General features: G+C 29.0%; 1 protein-coding gene across 4 annotated transcripts in view; it reads left to right on the top strand.

Moving 5' to 3' along the window:
* Positions 1-13616, top strand: part of LOC143197109 (lachesin) — a 157103-nt gene extending 143487 nt beyond the window's left edge. For 2 of the 4 annotated variants that reach the window (XR_013005929.1, XR_013005928.1), the window contains 3 exons: positions 3259-3378; positions 10857-12671; positions 13513-13616. Coding sequence is in view for 2 of the 4 variants with exons in the window: in XM_076405280.1 (XP_076261395.1) it covers positions 3259-3378; positions 10857-10912 (176 nt within the window). In the remaining 2 variants the exon portion in view is untranslated. Of the gene's footprint in view, positions 1-3258; positions 3379-10856; positions 12775-13512 lie in introns of those variants that run through there. The other 2 variants (XM_076405280.1, XM_076405279.1) reach the window with 1 other exon arrangement.
* Positions 13617-23510: the final 9894 nt, after the last annotated feature.

The raw sequence follows: 23510 nt of genomic DNA, 5'->3' as shown, positions 1-23510 counted from the left end.
TAAATTGTTCTACTGGATTAACCCACAGTTTTTTTCAATTGAGATGACCTTTCATCACCAGTCTCTTTTTGTTTGCAGAACAAAGCTGCGATATAGAAACAGTTCTAAAAGACATTTTAGTCCATTCGTGTGGTAGCCATTTTCCCTCCATTCAAACATTTCTAATTCATTTCTATCAATGTCTAAGCTCTTTGAAATTTCTTAGCGATTTTGAACTGTATTTTCGTCAATTCGAAATTGGGATATGACCAAGATCATTAATTTCTAAAAAATCTAATATTATTTGATAGGCTTCACCAGCAGATTTCAAGAGATTTCGAGAGCAAAAGCAAAAATTCCGAAAATGCAATTTTTCACTCAATACTAATAAAATTATTATTTTATTTAAGTTAGAGTTGGGTTAGGTTGTTTAGCAAGAGTTTACATTTTTAATTCGCATTTTCTCCAGTAGATATCGCTGATCAAATTAAGTGCAAGCCCATAATATATATAAATTCAAGAATGTGAAGAGACATTGTAAGGATTTTTATATACATTTTGATATCCACATAAAACAAAATTCGAAGCTATACCAAAACATTTCACTTGAGTAGTATAATGGATCATAATTTAAAAGCGTAATTAAAAAATAAATGAAAATTCTTTTAATAAATAGAAAAATGTCCGCCGTTGAGTAGATATCAGTTCTATGCCGAAGCAGCCTTAAATAATCTGTTTTCATTTTGACTCTTTAGCTCAACAACAAGAGAAATTCCTCATCCTCCATTTTTAGATATCGGCCGAATTCTTTTAGTACGGTAAAGTTATTAAATACATTCTTTACTAACTTTTCCATGTCTTATTGTTCTTTTATGTTTATCAGTAACAGTTAAATTCGCAGCGGAAATATTTTCAACGAGAACGCAAGAATGTTTATGGTAATTTCAAAATTCCCTTTAATATACTTTAAACAAAAGTAAGGCACGTTGCTATAAGCACACACAAAGATAAATAACATTTATTTTGAGCTATTTTCCCTGAAAACATATAAATGAAATTAAATAACACAATGCTTTTTCTTCTAATTGTATTCTATTACCTTTTCACTTATCATTTGATACCTTAGAATAATATAGAGTTCAATAAGGGACTATAAGGGCAACCTATAAGAAAATATTTCATTTTTGAGGCTTTGGATTGGTTCTCAGACCCCATGACGCCGACTCTACAGGTGACTAATCCTTGACTCTACATTTTGTCGACCAATAAAATTTAAGAACTAATACTGACACAAATTTGTTAAAATTAAATTTTATAAACGTGCCAAATAACATCCAAAATGATATAGTGGTTAGGTAGCAAACATTCAAGTGAACCAATCAAAAGCCTCCACAGGCCAGCAATTCGAACAAACCAATAAAACCCCTCGAAAAGCGGTCGCAGTGCCTTCTAGTAAGTGGACGTAGCGAAACAATTATTTAAGTTCTGTTTAGTCTATGTTTCACACTATAAGATATGAGATTCACATGGTGGACAAAAGAAAGGATGTTAGGTAAGTGAATATGCGGTTGCCTACAACTTTAATAACGCCATCTGTTGTCGACCAGAAGCTTATTGAACATCCTCGTAATAACAAAAAGTTTGTTTAAAACAAATTGTTGAAAAAAGTTGCTCCTAAGTGGTGTAAGATAATTAGCAGAGGTTTGAATAATAAATCTAAACGATGTTTTCAAGTACCTATCCAGTTTTGGAGAGTTGAGGAAAAATCAGCGAGAGAAAAACATTTTCGAGCATTAATTACACTTTTTATCGAGATTTATCTTTATATTGTGGATTCGGCTTAAAACATTGAGTGGCAGAGATAAAAAAATGCGGTACCAATTACCGCTATTAAGTGCTATTCAAGTAATATTTTCTAAACGAATTTGAGTGAAAATTCGTAGTGTTGATTTCACTGTTAAATTAATCAGTGGTCTAAGTTGTTCCCGTTTTATATAGATATTTTTGAGCCTTTCGCCTTTTAAGTACGAACTCAGACCGGGCTACGTGTCTTAACTTCTAAATGCAATTAAAAAGGAAATGAAAATTCTTTTAAGAAATGAAAGTTTTTTTTCGACTCTTTCACAACAAGAGGAATTCTTCTTTTATCATTTTATATATTGTATACCTCCTACAACTTCTGGTGGAATTATTAAACACATTCTTTACCAACTTCTGCCATTTCTTGTTGCCCTCAACAGATCAGTCAAGAATCGTAACAAAATAAGCAGGAAATGCTGCTTTTTAAAATGTTTCATTCATTTCTAATAATATTTTCTTTATAAAACTTTATAATCCTGAATCATTTTTTATGTACAATAATATAACTTATTAACACAATAATATTAAAATAATTTAGTTAGTTGATGTCGTGATTAATTCCTATTATCAATAAAGCAGCATAGTTTAATGAAGACCAATTTTAAATATTGTTCCAATAGATTTTGAATACTCAAGCCACTATGGAGAACTAAAACTATTATAAATAATTAATTTTTCATAATTTTACAATTGTATGATATACTGTTCTTTTTTCTTCTTTTAGTTGATGTGGTCCTCAGTTCTACTTATAAATAAAGCATCAAAATTTAATGAAGACCAGTTTTAAATATTGTTCCAATAGATTTTCAATACTTAAGCCACTATGGAGAACTAAAAATATTATAAATAATTAATTTTTCATAATTTTACAATTGTATGATATACTGTTCTTTTTTCTTCTTTTAGTTGATGTGATCTTCAGTTCTACTTATAAATAAAGCATCAAAATTTAATGAATACCAATTTTAAATATTGCTCCAAGAGATTTTCAATGCTTCAGCCACTGTGCAGAACTAAAATTATCATAAATAATCAATTTTTCACAATGTCTACAGGCTTCATCTATTTTTGATTGATAGGATATACAGGGTGTCCATTGTGAAAGTTCAAATTTCAAAGCTCCAGTAATAGTTTCATCGAATATTCCTTGCTGATGCCGTCACCATATGCACAGAAAGACTTTATGGCCATGAATATTTCCGTTTCTGCCATTTTTTCTGCTCTAATGGATCAGTCAAGAATCGTAACAAAATAAGCAGGAATTTCTAATAACAATTTTTGTATAAACCCGGAAGATACTGAATCAATTTTTATATATAGTAATATAATTTATATTTGGTAATATTTTCGTTACATATTATCATCAATGCTTTTATATCACTTAATAACACGACTAAATAAAGTTATTGTTAATTACAGGTGCCAAATATCAATCAAATTTGAATGAAATTGATAAGTCTGAACAGAAGTCATCATCTTCGGATAATGACAACAAAAGCAGCATATTTCCTGTTAAAGATGGTGGTGCTATTATCGCAGGTAAGTTCCATTATATAAATATATTTGTTTAATACATACTAAATGTGATGTGATTATAATGTTACATTATTTATATTATTTAATCAATTTAGTGGGCATAAATCAACCATTTTCACGTAATTATTTTACTCTAGAGACACTAAACCTGATTGAAAATTGCTCATATTTCACATATATACATACAATAATATTTAATTTATTTAATTAACTATACAAAAACTCTAAACTACAAAAACCATTAGGTTGACAATTACGTCACTTAGTTTAATTAGTTTCAATACTAAGTAGTTTTTTTTACGTTAAATAGTGTAAATTAAGTTTTTATATTATTTAAAGAATGACACATAGTTATAACAAATAACGCAAATTTAATTTATTATTTTACATTTTATGACAGGCTATTAATAGTAAATATTCATAATCATCATGATCAAATAGTGTCTTAGTCAGTAATATTTTAGCTGCTTGTATGTATTTTAATCAGCAATATTTATTGGTGAAAATATCAATGAAAACAACTGTTAAACAACCTATACTAAATATTAAATTTGATGGTTTTGACATTTCTGTTCATAAAATAACAGTTTTCTATTTAGTAATATTTTGAGAAAATGTCGCTTGTAACTGTTTCAAGATTGCAGTTTTATTACTTGTCAGGCAAAAAAAGAAGGATTTTTCTGTCCCATATTGTGAAGGGCGATGAAAAGTGGATCTACACCAATAATCTTAAGTGAAAAAGTCATGGGTTGCCGTGCATATAGAGGTAATAGCAATGTGTAGTGTATTACAAATGCATCTACCGATATCATCTGAACGAAATTAACGGCGTATTGGTGCAAAAAAACCTGCAATATCCCAATCAATATAACCAGCATGTCACAGACGTAATGTAATCCTATGACATGACATGACAACGTCCGTACCTAGCCTATTCACCAGACATAGCCTTCCTAAACATTTTCACCATGTTTCCAGAAATGTTGGGAAAAATTGCAAAAAATTATAAGAAATATTTTAACTAATATTTATTGTATCAATTTTCTCAATAGATGACTTAAGCGATCGATGAGAGCGAAAAATTGATCAGAATACATGTAATCACCTAATATCTTGATCTAGACTTAAAAGATAACTTGTCAATAAAAACTATTAATAATAAAGAAATAATTAACACAATAATTAGTAAAACAATATTTTTAATATTTTATTTTCAAGAAAATCAGTCAAAAAATCTGACAACATTCGTAGTTGCATGGCTTAAATTAATTAAATTTATTATTAAGTAGTTTTTTTATGTAAAATTTTGTAAATCTAGTTTGTATGTTATTTAAAATGTGAGACGTAGCTGTATATAATGCAAATTTAACTTTTTATCTTATATTTTATGACAGCCTCACTAGATTTATTACGTATACAGTCTGCATATAAATGGTAAATGTCTGTTATTGCCAACAAGGACTTCATAATGAATTTTATTATGATCAAACAGTAGCGTCATCAATAATATTTTAGCTTAATATGTATAGTTCGTATAAAAATTGTGTGAAATAATAATTTTAATAAAATACTGAAGTTAATTAACGTTAAAATAAGATGTGTCGGCTGGTATATCAAAAGGAAATGGAAAATAATTTTTGTCATTGTTGGGATCGGTAATTTTGCCGGCATATAACGTGGGTCTTCTTGAATTTTAAATGACGTATTTAGTGTGGAAGTTTACTAAAATGCAAAGTGGACTGACGGTATGCATAGCAACGGCAAAGAGAATACTATATGCGTTCTGGGAAGCCACATCAAAGACAATATGTGTTACTACGATTCTAAGACAAATTCTAGGATTTTACTTTTGCCGCAGACATCTTCCCTCCCTTCAGATTTCTCCCGGTTTAATATTTTATTCTGTCGCCGTCCATTATTTTAACAAGATAACAGGTAACATTTTTTCTCTTTTTGCACGAGATTCAGGTTTAAACCAAATACAAAATTTATAAAAATCGGATCTTCTCCGTATACCTCAGAATAGTAAAAAAGATAAAACAACAACAAAATAACAGATTTTTCCTTGCGGGGGATATGTGGAATGAACTAAACTCGCACAATTTCATTTGCTATATGATGTGCGTGGTTTTTTTCTCGTCATAAATTATTAAATGTTTTTAAAAATTTGAAACACGAATTACCACCAAAACTCTCAATATGTTTATCAAACTCTTTTTTTGCCAAGTCGTTTCTTTTCATAATATTTAATATAAAGCGTCAATATTTATAAAAACTATTATAACTATATTGTATAAGTTGTCCCAAAAGGAAATATATATTTAGTATTTAGAGGTATCTCAAATTTTAAAAGTATTTTCAATATAGATAAAAAATAAACTACTACATCACACTATGAACGTCATCAGTAAATACCTGATTGAATATAAGTCAAGTCTGTCATAAATTCTGGCATGGTGGACTGACACACAAACTAAAAAAGAAACTTCTACATCCATATTACTACATACTCTCATCCTAACTAAATCGAAGGAGCTTCATGATTAATTGTAATGATAAATATTCTACTTTGCACGAAATACTCTTGGGTGTCCCACTGGGCAGCGTACTGGGACCAGTTTTGTACCTGATTTACGCTGTGGAACTTCCAATGATGACACTGATGACATTACCGTCCTCTCAATGCCATCTAAATAAAATAGAGAAATGGTTTAATCAATAGAGAATAAAGGCAAACCAAACCAAGTCCACTTATGTTACTTACACTCTGAGAAGAGAAATCCACATCCTACAAAAGAAACATGCAAAATACTTCGGCCTCTATTTGAATCGTAGATTAACTTGGCAGAAGCATATCTGGACCAAGCATAAACGGCTCGGCAGCAGGCCCCGACAGGTCACCACTCCCATTTAAGCAGTAACAGCAAAATGTTGTCATACAAATCCATCAACAATCCAACCTAGATCCAACATGCATCATTCAACTATATATAGGGCACAGCAAGCAACAGCAACATTGAAATATTGGAAAGCTTATAGAGAAAGACTTTAAAAGACATACTCAATTTTCCTCAAAGCATGAGGTCATCAAAAAATTAAACAAACAATTTAGAACAACACAATGGTTTATTGTAAAACATACAAAAAGAAGGTATATCATAACCCTATAAATTCGAGAACCGATTTTTGATTTCACAAAATAACTGAGAAAATAAAAAAATGAGGATTGAGTCAATGAAACAGCTCAATAAGAATAACATATTGATGTTCATGTTATCATCAGGGTATATCATTAAAGATATAAACTTTTAAAATATGCAAAACAAAAATTGTGTAATCATATACCCTTTAATTTTAAATCAGGGCCATTCTACTAATTTTTTGTATACAAAAAATACTATTAATAACAATAAAACGTTTATATCGTAAAAATCAGTAGTCTCAAAATAAAGACAGTTAAGTAACTTTACGTTTATATTTTTTTGGTACAGATATATATTGGGAAATAAAAAATTTATGTGGTCCACTTGCAGATAATTTATTATCAAATTTTATAATCCTACTTATTCTAAGAATCGATCAATAGCACAAACAGAACGGAATATGTTGTCTTGACAAACATCTTACATATCAGACAGAACAAATATTATATTCAACGTTATTAGAATCTTCCGTTATTAATTTATTTATATTTTCTTTAGTATTTTTTGTTACTTAGGGTAAATGATCGACTCGGTGAATGGATGTAAAACGAAATGAAACAGTGGTGTTTACATTATGTGACCAGGTAACAACTCATACGACTCATATGTCGGAACAAGTAGTAATCAGAAGGAGCAAAGTCTAGAGCATACGGCAGGGGGGATAGCACTTCCCATTTTAATGATTCCAAGGATGTGTTCGAGCATTGTTATGCTGAAGAATAAGATTGTTGTTTGTTTTTCTCATAGTGCTCAGCTCAAACTCATCAATTATAGTAGATAGCGTTCTCCATTGATGACTTTATTGAGTAATTCCTTAAAATCGTCATCTTCAAGTACTTCTAGCTAGCAAAAGCGCCACTTTTAAAACGTCGAAAGCAGTATTCACATTTTGAAATCTATAGATCCTTGTTACCATAAGCTTCGCACAATATTCAATGACCTTCAGCCACCTTTTCCTCCAAGTGAAAGTAAAAAAGTAAATCTTATCGCAAATGCAATTAACCCGGTACAGATTCAGACATTTTCAACGAACTGAAAATATTTTGTTCTATTATATTATATTTCTTGTCAACATGAAGTACAAAAGTACACGATGTGATTTAATACACAGTAACATCTGTTGTAAATATATATGGTATAAAAAATACTAATATATAGATATAGATAGTTACCTGACATATAGATATAGTAGTGTTATGTCAGATATAGTAACATTTGACAAATCTTCATAACAATTAGGTGTTTGTTTTAAGAGTTACCTGTAAAAGTGAAAAAATCTTAATTATAGTTACGATTTATAATGTTTTAGTGCTAATTTAAAGTCAAAAACATTATCGCATAAATACAATAATTATATAATTGTAAAGGCAACAAAATGATATTTTTTTGATAGTTATTTGTTAAACATTTTATTAGTTATCTCGCACTTTTTTATGTTTAAGTTGAATGTATGTAATGACAGTTCGTAATAATCTTTATTTTAAGAGTTGGTTTATTTAGACCTGTTCCAGAATGAAATATAGGATATAAGGGTAGTGTTTCGATACGCGACATGTCAAAGGGCCACGGCCATAGGTCAATATGAACGGGGGAAATTGAGAAAATTCTATTTCCTAGACCTTTAGACCCGTTACGAACTGATGTTCATGACTCCATTATATACCTCGAAGCGTTTCTACACATGTATGCCACCAGTAAATGGTTGTTTTGACATCTCGAATCGATAAGGCCTGAGACAGGCTTGAATTAAGGAAATGCATTGGCTCAGTTCTGTTTTCTTTACGGTCACCAGCGATATAATTACTTTTTTTACACACACTCAATAGACCACGGCGACAGTCCCTTTATCGATTTCAATCTAATATCCTTTCGTTTACTTCGCCCCATGTCACCATTCAATAATAAATACACGTTAATCATTCTACCCATCAAACTTGAATTAGTAAAAAAGAAAAAATATTTCCAAGAAAAACATTTATATATAAAATAATGCTGTCTAAGCTTTTCTACTTAAATGTTTTTCATATTTATGTTCTATCGTCCAGGAAGACATCTTGTGACTGAGTTGATTGTTTCCCAAATTGCAAAAATAAATGTTAAACACGTTGTTTTTCAACTATGTACTCATATTTTGACATTCTATTTGCTATATGACATATGACAGTCATCAAGCTTTATGACTAATAACGCCATCTTGTTGGAATCATATTCAGAATTCAAGGATTTCTAACATGATTTATAAAATAATAAAAATATAACCTCCAAATTTGACAGATTTAGCTCCGCGAGTGAATTAATTTTAAAGAATTTGTATTGTGCATCAAATCGCATTGAGTACATTTGTAACCAACTTTTTACAGGATGTTTTACTTTTACTTCAGTTTAGGAAAAGTAACGACTATCGATGGACAATACGTTGAATAAAAAAAATTGTACCATTGCACATTTTTCGCAATACAGCTTCAAATTTAAAAGAATCCTTTGAAACTAATTTATAGGCCTAATATAAAGTTATAAAAATCAAAATTTATTGACGAAAACTCAAATCTACCACCCACTGGTCGTAAAAACAATTGGAAAATTCGTTTTACAGAAGAAATAAACAAAAAAAAAATCGCGTACGTAACGATTACAGTTTCCTATAAATGCAATTTCATTTTACTAATGAAAATAATAGAGCCATTGCTCGAATCTAAAAACCGCAAGCCTTTTACCGTTAGGAAGACATTTTATGTAAACGAGAACAGCATAATCCTGAAAATTATCGAAAATATTTGATGAGAAGTTGCCTTTAATTCTAAACGCTCGAATATTAATAGAAAAGCTCGATAAACGCGAAAGAGAACAGCAGAATTTGCTTTTATTTTCAATGGGATTTATCCAATGTTAATTTAATGATAAAATTATAGTTCTTGGTGTTATATGATGGCTTACAAGTATACAGATCACAAACACTATTAGAGAGTCTCTTTTCCACAAAAATTCGACTAAAACTTCATGAACTCTTGTGTCTTGGTATTATTTCGCCTGAATATTTCACAAAGAACGGCACATCATATCATAGCTGGTATTGAAACATCATTAATAAAGTAATTAAACTCATATGTGGTGAGTTTTCGGTCTTCTGATCCAGGTACTTTTTATCGCAGAATGTGACTTTAAGTTCAGGAAACAGTTATCTAACTCATATAGTTGCAGATCTGGTGAGTAAGTAGGATATTATTGACTTGTGATATGTAACTTGTATTAACGAAAAAATAATATTTTCTGAATTTGCTTTTATGTTCAATCGGATTTACCCAATATTAATTTTATGATAAAACTGTACTTCTTGATGTTATATGATGGCTTACAAGTATACAGATCACAAATTACTATTAGAGAGTCTCTTTTCCACAAACATTCGACTAAAACTTCATGAACTCTTGTGTCTTGATATTATTTCGCCTGAATATTTCACAAAGAACGGCACATCATATCATTGCTGGTATTGTCGGTCTTCTGATCCAGGTACTTTTTATCGCAGAATATGACTTTAAGTTGAGGAAACAGTTATCTAACTCACATAGTTTCAAATCTGGTGAGTAAGTAGGATATTATTAACTTGTGATATGTAACTTGTATTAACGAAAAATTATATTTTCTGAATTTGCTTTTATGTTCAGTCGGATTTTTCCAATATTAATTTTATGATAAAACTGCACTTGTTGATGTTATATGATGGCTTACAAGTATACTGATAACAAACAGTATTATACTAATTAAGTTTTGGTCCTTTTTAGACATAGTTAGAATTAGTTTAGTTGTCATACTGCCAATAAATATAATTAATAAATTATTTTGATACTGAGAAAAAATTGAAGTTCTAAAGTTCATATATGGTAAGTTTGGTCTTTTGGCTCAAGTATTTTTATCGCAAAATATGACTTTAAGTTCAGGAAACAGTTATTTAACTCACATAGTTTCAGATCTGGTGAGTAAGTAGGATATTATTAACTTGTGATATGTAACTTGTATTAACGAAAAAATTATATTTTCTGAATTTGCTTTTATGTTCAATCGGATTTATCCAATATTAATTTTATGATAAAACTGTACTTCTTGATGTTATATGATGGCTTACAAGTATACTGATAGCAAACAGTATTATACTAATTAAGTTTTGGTCCTTTTTAGACATAGTTAGATTTAGTTTAGTTGTCATACTGCCAATAAATATAATAAATAAATATAAATTGATAATAATAATTTGTTTATAACATTAAATTATTGTTTCAGGTGGATGGCTACCATCGCTGCTCTTCCAAATCATATTGTACGTATACTTACGGTGAACTACTTGAGACAAAAGAAAGGTTTCCATCAATGTTTAGTTTAAGACATTTAAAAAAAAATGATGTTAATTGTAAGTTAACAAGAAAAGGGACGCTTTAGTGTAAAATTGTTTATATGTATAATCTATTTTAAAATATAAAGACTGAGATTGGATTGATTGAAAATTTAATGGGTCGTCAAGATCATATTACACAAACAAAACAAATTAATGAACGAATGATGATTTATAGCCTTCGTGGAGTACTTATATAAATATAAATGCACCTTGTAATTGTTAAAGTAACAAATTATTTAAGAATCAAAATTTACCAATGTTAGTAGGCACTATCTTAGGGAATACGTATATTAATCATTTTATTGAAAATCCTATAGTCGACAGACTGTTTGTTTTTTGAATGATAGATAGATTTACTGCGTCTAAACACGAGAGATGTTAAAAAAAATCATAAATTAGCGATATCACATAATATGCAGAGTGAAGCGATGTCAATTTTAATCAACAATTAACTGTGGCTAAACGTGCAGTATTTCTTGCTACATCAACTAGTGCCAAATAAATCTGGTGCCAAAGTAACACCCCTCCCTCCCAAATATAAATGAAAACGTAATGTTCCTTTCCTTCAATCACTCTGTATGTGAATTGTTGAATTAAAGAAAAAATATATATATTTTTCGCAAACAGTAGTGATTTTGGCTAAATATCATATGTAGCTTTTTTATATAGTTAAGAGATGGACTCCAGAATAAAAGAAACTCTTAATAACTAAAGCATAAAAGTGAAGCTTTTGTTGTGAACACTATGACAGGGTAAACACATCCACTTTTGCTTCCTTTATGTTTAATGACATAACAAACTTCATAAAAAAAACCACCTACGAGAGAGAGCTTCATTCAATTATCTCTAAATAATCACTAGTGAATGAAAAAGTAGCCAAAACATTCTACGAACATCTGATACTATAAAAGTGGACGTATGTGGTTTTTTCTTTGAAGTTTACCAACACTAGTTACTAAAATTAATGTAAATACTCCATATTTAAACTAATTTTAAGAAGGACAAAGAAATTAATAACAATTGAAGTTGGATTATTCGCAGTGTAAGACTCTGGTATCAATTATTGGACGAGATAAAATGTTTTAGAGCCAATCCGTAACTTAGAGCAGGATATAAATCAAACTCGAGATCTAGAGAGTGTTTTTTTATCGTGAGCATCATAAAAAAAATTAGAACCAGTCATCCGTTTTGTATGAAATTACAAATAACTTCTAGTGCTGACGTTTCTTAAAAAGATGTCTCTCGTTCTAAGGAAGTTTTAACAGGGTATTAGGCTTTTTAGTCAAGTCAAATTATATTTATCAGTATATTTCCAATTTCAATTGACTTGAAAATATCATATATACATTAAATACAATATTGGACGAAAAGCATGTTTTTTTAACCTTTAAATGATTTTATAAAATTACAGTATTTACCAGAAGTTTCGTTTTACGGGACATCAATTATTTGTCCTTGTTGTATATTCTTCCGATACATTAGTTTTCCAAGAAAAAAAAATGTATTCTACCTAATTATAAGAAACTATTTTAGCAATTAGAATTCGTTCAATGACGTCACTTGAATTTAATTATCTTAATCGGGATATTGAATAATTAAAAATGTATTAGTAAACGGAATGAAAGTGCAAAGTGATTTTGTTAAAATAAATTTTACGTTATGGTACTTTTACATTAAATAGGTGATTTAATTGAAGTTTTAGTGTGAATGTACCTTAATAATTAACTATTTACGGTTCGTTTTGCATTAACAATTAAGAAAATAATGTATTGTATATGTACATAATAAATAAAATAATATAATAAATGTCTAGTATTTTTATTTCATTACCCCTTCCATGATCTACCATCAAATAAAATAATATACACTATTCTTACTAAAGAATATTAGTGTTGTATAAAAACAATTGCAATACAATTACCAAAATTTGTGATTGTCCTAGGCAAGAGTGTAAAATCCGACAAGGAAAATGATCCCAGTCGCGGCAGTAACCAGGCTGGGTAAGACCGGATGTCTTCTGGGATGATTTCTAAAGTTGGTCATTCGCCAGCCGGTAGGCTTAATGCTGAGGACCGTGGTTCGCAGCCGTAAACGTTAAACTGTAGGTCCAATCCAGATAAACCCATAGTTAGTAAAAGGAGACTTTAAAATATATTTAGAAAATAAAAAAAAACAAGAATAAATTAATAACAATTGAATATTCCCCATATAAAACTCTATCAATAGTTACTGGATGTGACTTAAAGCACAATATAAGTCAAACTCAGCATCTACAGATTTTTTATATACCCGAAAATATCAGACTCTTTCTACCAAAAAGGCTTTTCTTAACTGTCATTTTTTTAAAACTTTTGTTTTAGATACTATTTTACTAATTATAATTTGTTCAACAATCTCAAATAATGAATTTAATTATCTTAATCGGGATATTGAATAATTAAAAATATATTAGTAAACGGAATGAAAGTGCAAAGTGATTTTGTTAAAATAAATTTTACGTTATGGTACTTTTACATTAAATAGGTGATTTAAGTGAAGTTTCAGTGTGAATGTACCTTAATAATTAACTATTTACGGTTCGTTTTGCATTAACAAATAAGAAAATAATGTATTGTATATGTACATAATAAATAAAATAATATAATAAATGTCTAGTATTTTTATTTCATTACCCCTTCCATGATCTACCATCAAATAAAATAATATACACTATTCTTACTAAAGAAGTGTTGTATAAAAACAATTGCAATACAATTGCCAAAATTTGTGATTGTCCTAGGCAAGAGTGTAAAATCCGACAAGGAAAATGATCCCAGTCGCGGCAGTAACCAGGCTGGGTAAGACCGGATGTCTTCTGGGATGATTTCTAAAGTTGGTCATTCGCCAGCCGGTAGGCTTAATGCTGAGGACCGTGGTTCGCAGTCCACGTTAAACTGTAGGTCCAGTCCAGATAAACCCATAGTTGGTAAAAGGAGACTTTAAAATATATTTAGAAAATAAAAAAAGCAAAAATAAATTAATAACAATTGAATATTCCCCATATAAAACTCTGACAATAGTGATGTGACTTAAAGCACAATATAAATCAAACTCAGCATCTACAGATTTTTTATATACCCGAAAATATCAGACTCTTTCTACCAAAAAGGCTTTTCTTAACTGTCATTTTTTTAAAACTTTTGTTTTAGATACTATTTTACTAATTATAATTTGTTCAACAATCTCAAATAATGAATTTAATTATCTTAATCGGGATATTGAATAATTAAAAATATATTAGTAAACGGAATGAAAGTGCAAAGTGATTTTGTTAAAATAAATTTTACGTTATGGTACTTTTACATTAAATAGGTGATTTAAGTGAAGTTTCAGTGTGAATGTACCTTAATAATTAACTATTTACGGTTCGTTTTGCATTAACAAATAAGAAAATAATGTATTGTATATGTACATAATAAATAAAATAATATAATAAATGTCTAGTATTTTTATTTCATTACCCCTTCCATGATCTACCATCAAATAAAATAATATACACTATTCTTACTAAAGAATATTAGTGTTGTATAAAAATAATTGAAATAAAATTACCAAAATTTGTGATTGTCCTAGGCAAGAGTGTAAAATCCGACAAGGAAAATGATCCCAGTCGCGGCAGTAACCAGGCTGGGTAAGACCGGATGTCTTCTGGGATGATTTCTAAAGTTGGTCACTCGCCAGCCGGTAGGCTTAATGCTGAGGACCGTGGTTTGCAGCCCACGTTAAACTGTAGGTCCAGTCCAAATAAACCCATAGTTGGTAAAAGGAGACTGTCATTTTTTTAAAACTTTTATTTTAGATACTATTTTACCAATTATAATTTGTTCAACAATCTCGAATAATGAATTTAATTATCTTAATCGGAATATTCAATAATTAAAATTACACTGGTAAACAGGATGAAGGAAGTTTAAAGTAATTTTATTGAAACATATTTTACATTAGGGTCCTTTTAAATTAAATAAATAATTTAATTAAAGTTTTAATATGGATTTACCTTTTTACGATTAGTTTTGTTTTAAGAAATAAGGAAATAATGTATTGTATATGTACTTAATAAATCAAGTAACGTAATAACTGTATTGTTTTTTATTTCTTTATTCCCTCAAGGTTCTACCACCGACAATAATAATATAAACCATATTGCAGATCATTCTTACCGAATGTTAAATGAAATTACCTTAAAATATACTGTTCGGGTTATATAGGATCGATACCAATAAGATTACCAAGCCAGGAAACAGCTCAACGTACTTCTAACTACTATCAAAGCTTACGTCAAAGGATTATACTAAACAGTATAATGACGAAAATTCCGAAATTTTTAATAAACATAAAAAGGAACAGTAGGAAAATTAATAGTATTTAATTTTAAATGTATTTCCTCCTTTACCTATCGTTTAGCCATATGACAGATGAGAGCCGACGATGTATACAGTCTCCATTCTTTTATGGAGCAAAATTTAAACACATTTTTTGTGTCATCAAACTGAGAATTATGCAATATTTAGCAAATAGAAGCAATTGTCAGAAAGACTTGGTAAATTAGAAAAGCTAATTAAGATTTGTCCACTTTTAATATATATTTAACCAATTTCAATGTTATCACGCAGAAAATACCCTTAACTCTTTCTCTAAAATCAACAGTATTTGGCAAAATCGTTTATAATTAAGTACCATACATAAAAACATAATTAACATATATAATGTATCCTTATATATACGTTATTGCAAAAATCTTACCTACACTAGCTCTAAATTATATGTAAAAATCTGATATCTTAATTAAAAAACTATTGTACTGTATATCTCGACATATCGCTTTACATATAACACACATGTTAGTATTTTTAAATAACATATTAGACATATAACTATCTAGAAAACTATTTTACCATTTAGGAATGCCTTTTCTAAAGATCACTTTTGAATTAAGCTGATTGAAGGAAGGCTGAAAAAAAAAGTTGAGAAAAACTCTCATAGCAAACAGAAAGTTCTCTTTAACGTTACGACCTTTTGAAGCAAATTCTTCATTACTATACTTTTACATTAAATGATTAATTTAATTAGACTTTTCGTGTGAATGTATCTTTAAAATTAACTTAACGTGTTTTCACAATACCCAACTAGTATATTGTTGTTAAAATTAATTGTTATTTATTTATTTTACTGTCGGTTCAATAACAGTTCTCAATTAAAAATATAAGAACTGTGAATTAATTACGAGGGCTATTTTCGAACGAATGAACTCATTCGATTCACTTATTTATTGACACAAATTAAATATTTTCGATAAGAAGATGGACGGATATCAATCAAAGGTGTACTTTGAACTGCTGGCTTTTCCAAGTTGTAAAGCAAGTTAGAATTGTAACGCCGCTGATATTTCACAGCATAATAACGATGAGTAATACTAATGGTGCATCATAAAGCTGAATGTTATGCACTACTGAATAAAAAAAGTAATTTTTAGAAACAAACAAAATTACACATGTCTGATAAAAAAATGAACAAGCAATAATAATCATGGTGGTCTCCACAGATACAACAGCAATAAATGAAAATTGATATTTCTTATCCAAATAAGGTTTATCATCAAATAACTATTAATTAGCAAATGATTATTACCAGTGGTCCGGACAGTATCAACAGAAAAAAAATATCCAGGGATTGTTGAATGAATGAGAAAGGAAATGAGACAGTGACAGCTCTGGCTAAAAAAAATACTCAGTCTCTTGCGTCTCCGAATCCCATTTAATTGTTTCTGCTTGTATTTGCATTTCTTTTAAATTAAGGACAAATAAAAATCCTCCGTTTATAACGTTCTTTTCTGATACAATTAATTAAAGAAATATGTAAATTTTCATAATTTCCAGTCTTAGGACGGGAACGCCGATAGCCTATGTTAATGTCTAAACAAAAGATGAAGTCTGGCACAAAAATTATGACGAAAGAAAAAAAAACAGAAAAAGGCTTAAGTTCGTTTACCTACTAAATTATTATATCTCGAATTATTCCCTTTTGTTTTCTGCTGGGCACTGACTCATTTAAAAAAATACCATCGCTGCGGTTTTATTCAGAATAAGATAGCTATGAACATATATTACGAATGTTTTATGATAGGTATCTTGTGCAGGTAATAGATAGCACTGTTACTTTGTAAAACGTTATTTTTCTCATACTTTACTTTTAACAACAATACATGACAACAATAGTTATTTAATTTATAAAAAGCCGCGATTTTTATTTATTTCATAGCGATGAACATTTAATGAATTACATTTCACAGCAATGCTGCGAACACAACATGTTAAAACGATAAGTATGACTTAATTTATGAATAGCAGCAATTTCAATTCATTTCACAGCAATGCTGTCAAGCCGACAACAAGTTAACATTACAAGTATAATTTAATTTTGCAGAACAGCTATTTTTATTCATTTCACAGCTATGAACAATTCACAGCAGTGCTGTCAATACGACAAGTTTAAAGGACAAGTATGATTTAATGTATAAGAGCAACAAATCTTTAACAGCAATGCTGTCGATATGACAACAATCTAACATGATTAATATAATTAAAATTACAAAGAGCAGCGGTTTCTATTCATTTCACAGCAATGGACCTCTCATGAAATATTTTTAGCAACAATACTGTTAACTTGGCAACACATATGAGATAATTTATGAAGAACAGCAATTTCTATTCATTTGACAGCAACGAACCTTTCATGAATTACTTTTAGCAACAATACTGTCAACATAACGACAAATATGATTTAATTTATAAAGAGCAACGGTTTCTATTCATTTCACAGCAATGGACCTCTCATGAAATATTTTTAGCAACAATACTGTTAACTTGACAACACATATTAGATGATTTATGAAGAACAGCATTTTCTATTCATTTGACAGCAATGAACCTTTCATGAATTACTTTTAGCAACAATACTGTCAACGTAACGACAAATATGATTTAATTTATGAAGAGCAGCGGTTTCTATTCATTTCACAGCAATGGACCTCTCATGAAATATTTTTAGCAACAATACTGTTAACTTGACAGCACATATGAGATGATTTATGAAGAACAGCATTTTCTATTCATTTGACAGCAATGAACCTTTCATGAATTACTTTTAGCAACAATACTGTCAACGTAACGACAAATATGATTTAATTTATGAAGAGCAGCGGTTTCTATTCATTTCACAGCAATGGACCTCTCATGAAATATTTTTAGCAACAATACTGTTAACTTGACAACACAAATGAGATGATTTATGAAGAACAGCATTTTCTATTCATTTGACAGCAATGAACCTTTCATGAATTACTTTTAGCAACAATAGTGTCAACATAACGACAAATATGATTTTATTTATGAAGAGCAGCGGTTTCTATTCATTTCACAGCAATGGACCTCTCATGAAATATTTTTAGCAACAATACTGTTAACTTGACAACACATATGAGATGATTTATGAAGAACAGCATTTTCTATTCATTTGACAGCAATGAACCTTTCATGAATTACTTTTAGCAACAATACTGTCAACGTAACGACAAATATGATTTAATTTATGAAGAGCAGCGGTTTCTATTCATTTCACAGCAATGGACCTCTCATGAAATATTTTTAGCAACAATACTGTTAACTTGACAACACATATGAGATGACTTATGAAGAACAGCATTTTCTATTCATTTGACAGCAATGAACCTTTCATGAATTACTTTTAGCAACAATACTGTTAACATAACGACAAATATGAATTAATTTAAGAAGAGCAGCGGTTTCTATTCATTTCACAGCAATGGACCCCTCATGAAATATTTCTAGCAATAATACTGTTAACTTGACAACACATATGAGATGATTTATGAAGAACAGTATTTTCTATTCATTTGACAGCAATGAACCTTTCATGAATTACTTTTAGCAACAATACTGTCAACATAACGACAAATATGATTTAATTTATGAAGAGCAGCGGTTTCTATTCATTTCACATCAATGGACCTCTCATGAAATATTTTTAGCAACAATACTGTTAACTTGACAACACATATGAGATGATTTATGAAGAACAGCATTCTCTATTCATTTGACAGCAATGAACCTTTCATGAATTACTTTTAGCAACAATACTGTCAACATAACGACAAATATGATTTAATTTATGAAGAGCAGCGGTTTCCACTCATTTCACAGCAATGGACCTCTCATGAAATATTTTTAGCAACAATACTGTTAACTTGACAACACATATGAGATGATTTATGAAGAACAGCATTTTCTATTCATTTGACAGCAATGAACCTTTCATGAATTACTTTTAGCAACAATACTGTCAACATAACGACAAATATGATTTAATTTATGAAGAGCAGCGGTTTCCATTCATTTCACAGCAATGGACCTCTCATGAAATATTTTTAGCAACAATACTGTTAACTTGACAACACATATGAGATGATTTATGAAGAACAGCATTCTCTATTCATTTCACAGTAATGAACCTTTCATGAATTACTTTTAGCAACAATACTGTCAACATAACGAAAAATATAATTTAATTTATGAAGAGCAGCGGTTTCTATTCATTTCACAGCAATGGACTTTACATGAATTACCTTTCAGAGCAATGCTGTCGACGTGACAATAATTTAACATGATAAGTAAGATATAATTTTAAAAGAGCGACGATTCATATTAATTTCAAAGCAATAAAAATACATACATCGAACACTGATAACACATTAGTGTTAAAAAATTATAAAAATTATTTAAAACAAATCAAATATCCGATAGTTTATTTTTTTCTTTTAATATTATATTTAAAAAAAAAATGACACAGAAATGAGAGTGACATTCTGTTAAGACAGAGATAAAAGACACTATAAAAAATGAACAAATGCCTTTTTCGCGTCGATATTAAATGAAGAAGCTATTTCCGGTATGAAAGTATATTAATTATGAAATTCCTGCAAAATAGCAGGACCGTGCCAGTGCATTCTAGACCGCGAACGAGTGGTCATCTGACCAATATTTGCACAGCGTTGTGACAACCTTCGTCATTGTTCCGGGATTTGCCATATACGAAAACCGAATTTTCTTTCTATAAACTCTTGATAGAATATTTTAACTGCATTGTACCCGAAAATGTAATCAACGTGCTTTTTATTTTTGGAGAATTTATGTGGTATCTTCTTTAACATTTTTTCATAAAAATGTTAAAAAATAATGTTTTTTTTTCAAACAGCAAGGTTTGCATTTTGAATTATTTAATAAACCAATATTTTTCGTGATATAATATATTTGAATTTCAAAAGATTCTGGTCTTTGTATCCAAGCACTTTTAACCACCATTTAAATCGGCCTAGTTATAGTATTAAATTTATAAAAGATTTCACAACATACAGAACAGCATTCTAGCAGAAAACATAACGTTACACAAACTTTGCATAAAGTAACTTTTACTCTTAGAATTAACTATTAGACGAAGAAAAAAATGGACGATAAAAACAAAGATATATTACGTGAAATGAAGTGTAACAAGATTTGCCTTAAATGTGTAGTTTGTGTGAACGAGGCTGTAATACCTGTAATATTCAGCTACACAAGCCATACTCCATAACCACATAATAGAATCACACAGTCGACCCTTCCCAATACATACCAGAATGTTATACCGCTTGTCACAATAATTGCGTTTACAAAGACCGCCGTTTTGCCATATTGATTTATGAAAATGATTCATTATCACCAAGTTTATATTCTGTATCATATCAGGTATGCATCTCGATCCATAGGCGTAACGATATTGACATGGTCGAGCTTGTAAAATAGTTTAGGTTCATTATTCAATAGAAACAATTTTGTGTGTAACAATGATTTCGTAATAAAATCTACATAATCCATCGAATCTACAGAGGAATTGGTAATAAATGTCAGCAAAATGATTTTAAACGATAAGAGATTCGTAAATATATTATTACACAACATATTTTAAACAAATTATCTAAATAATCAATAAAAATATTGTGTTAAATAAATTCTGATTGAATTAATTATAAATCCCGAAATATAAAAGATAACCCTCTGATCGAAAAAATACGGCTAAAACTTCTAAAATAATTGTAGAACACTCTATGTATTACTCTGTATTATGTTAATTGGAAAACAAATGAACAAACTTATTTGTAAAATTGATAGAATTATCTATCAAAAGACAGCAGAAGAATAAAAAGTATTTTCGGACAAAAAAACAGTTTAGGTTCATTATTCAACAGAAACAACTCTGTGAATAACAATTACTTCGTAATAACATCTACAAAGTCCATCAAATATTATAGAGAAATTGATAATAAATGTCTTAACAACAAAATGATTTTAAACGACAAAAGAGTCGTAAATATATTCTTACACAACATATTTTAAATAAATTATCTAGATAATCAATAAAAACATTGTGATAAATAATCTCTGATTGAATTAGTTCTAAATCCCGAAATATAAAATATAACCCTCTGATCGAAAAAATACGGCTAAAACTTCTAAAATAATTTTAGAACACTCTATGTATTACTCTATATTCTGTTAAATGGAAAACAAATGAACAAACTTATTTGTAAAATTGATAGAATTATCTATCAAAAGACAGCAGAAGAATAAAAAGTATTTTCGGACAAAAAAAAAACAGTTTAGGTTCATTATTCAACAAAAAAAACTCTGTGTATAACAATTACTTCGTAATAACATCTACAAAATCCATCAAATATTATAGAGAAATTGATAATAAATGTCTTAACAACAAAATGATTTTAAACGACGAAAGAGTCGTAAATATATTCTTACACAACATATTTTAAATAAATTATCTAGATAATCAATAAAAACATTGTGATAAATAATCACTGATTGAATTAATTCTAAATCCCGAAATATAAAAGATAACCCTCTGATCGAAAAAATACGGCTAAAACTTCTGAAATAATTTTAGAACACTCTATGTATTACTCTATATTCTGTTAAATGGAAAACAAATGAACAAACTTATTTGTAAAATTGATAGAATTATCTATCAAAAGACAACAGAAGAATAAAAAGTATTTTCGGACAAAAAAAACAGTTTAGGTTCATTATTCAACAAAAACAACTCTGTGTATAACAATTACTTCGTAATAACATCTACAAAATCCATCAAATATTATAGAGAAATTGATAATAAATGTCTTAACAACAAAATGATTTTAAACGACGAAAGAGTCGTAAATATATTCTTACACAACATATTTTAAATAAATTATCTAGATAATCAATAAAAACATTGTGATAAATAATCACTGATTGAATTAATTCTAAATCCCGAAATATAAAAGATAACCCTCTGATCGAAAAAATACGGCTAAAACTTCTGAAATAATTTTAGAACACTCTATGTATTACTCTATATTCTGTTAAATGGAAAACAAATGAACAAACTTATTTGTAAAATTGATAGAATTATCTATCAAAAGACAGCAGAAGAATAAAAAGTATTTTCGGACAAAAAAAACAGTTTAGGTTCATTATTCAACAAAAACAACTCTGTGAATAACAATTACTTCGTAATAACATCTACAAAATCCATCAAATATTATAGAGAAATTGATAATAAATGTCTTAACAACAAACTGATTTTAAACGACGAAAGAGTCGTAAATATATTCTTACACAACATATTTTAAATAAATTATCTAGATAATCAATAAAAACATTGTGATAAATAATCACTGATTGAATTAATTCTAAATCCCGAAATATAAAAGATAACCCTCTGATCGAAAAAATACGGCTAAAACTTCTGAAATAATTTTAGAACACTCTATGTATTACTCTATATTCTGTTAAATGGAAAACAAATGAACAAACTTATTTGTAAAATTGATAGAATTATCTATCAAAAGACAGCAGAAGAATAAAAAGTATTTTCGGACAAAAAAAACAGTTTAGGTTCATTATTCAACAAAAACAACTCTGTGAATAACAATTACTTCGTAATAACATCTACAAAATCCATCAAATATTATAGAGAAATTGATAATAAATGTCTTAACAACAAAATGATTTTAAACGACGAAAGAGTCGTAAATATATTCTTACACAACATATTTTAAATAAATTATCTAGATAATCAATAAAAACATTGTGATAAATAATCACTGATTGAATTAATTCTAAATCCCGAAATATAAAAGATAACCCTCTGATCGAAAAAATACGGCTAAAACTTCTGAAATAATTTTAGAACACTCTATGTATTACTCTATATTCTGTTAAATGGAAAACAAATGAACAAACTTATTTGTAAAATTGATAGAATTATCTATCAAAAGACAGCAGAAGAATAAAAAGTATTTTCGGACAAAAAAAACAGTTTAGGTTCATTATTCAACAAAAACAACTCTGTGAATAACAATTACTTCGTAATAACATCTACAAAATCCATCAAAT

The sequence above is a fragment of the Rhynchophorus ferrugineus genome, unplaced genomic scaffold (assembly GCF_030347505.1).
Source record: "Rhynchophorus ferrugineus isolate W39M unplaced genomic scaffold, kcgeb_rfMv2 rfM5, whole genome shotgun sequence".
In the NCBI taxonomy this organism is placed as follows: Eukaryota; Metazoa; Arthropoda; class Insecta; order Coleoptera; family Curculionidae; genus Rhynchophorus; species Rhynchophorus ferrugineus.
The sequence above is the reverse complement of the archived record's forward strand: the minus strand, read 5'-3'. Positions and strand labels throughout refer to the sequence as shown.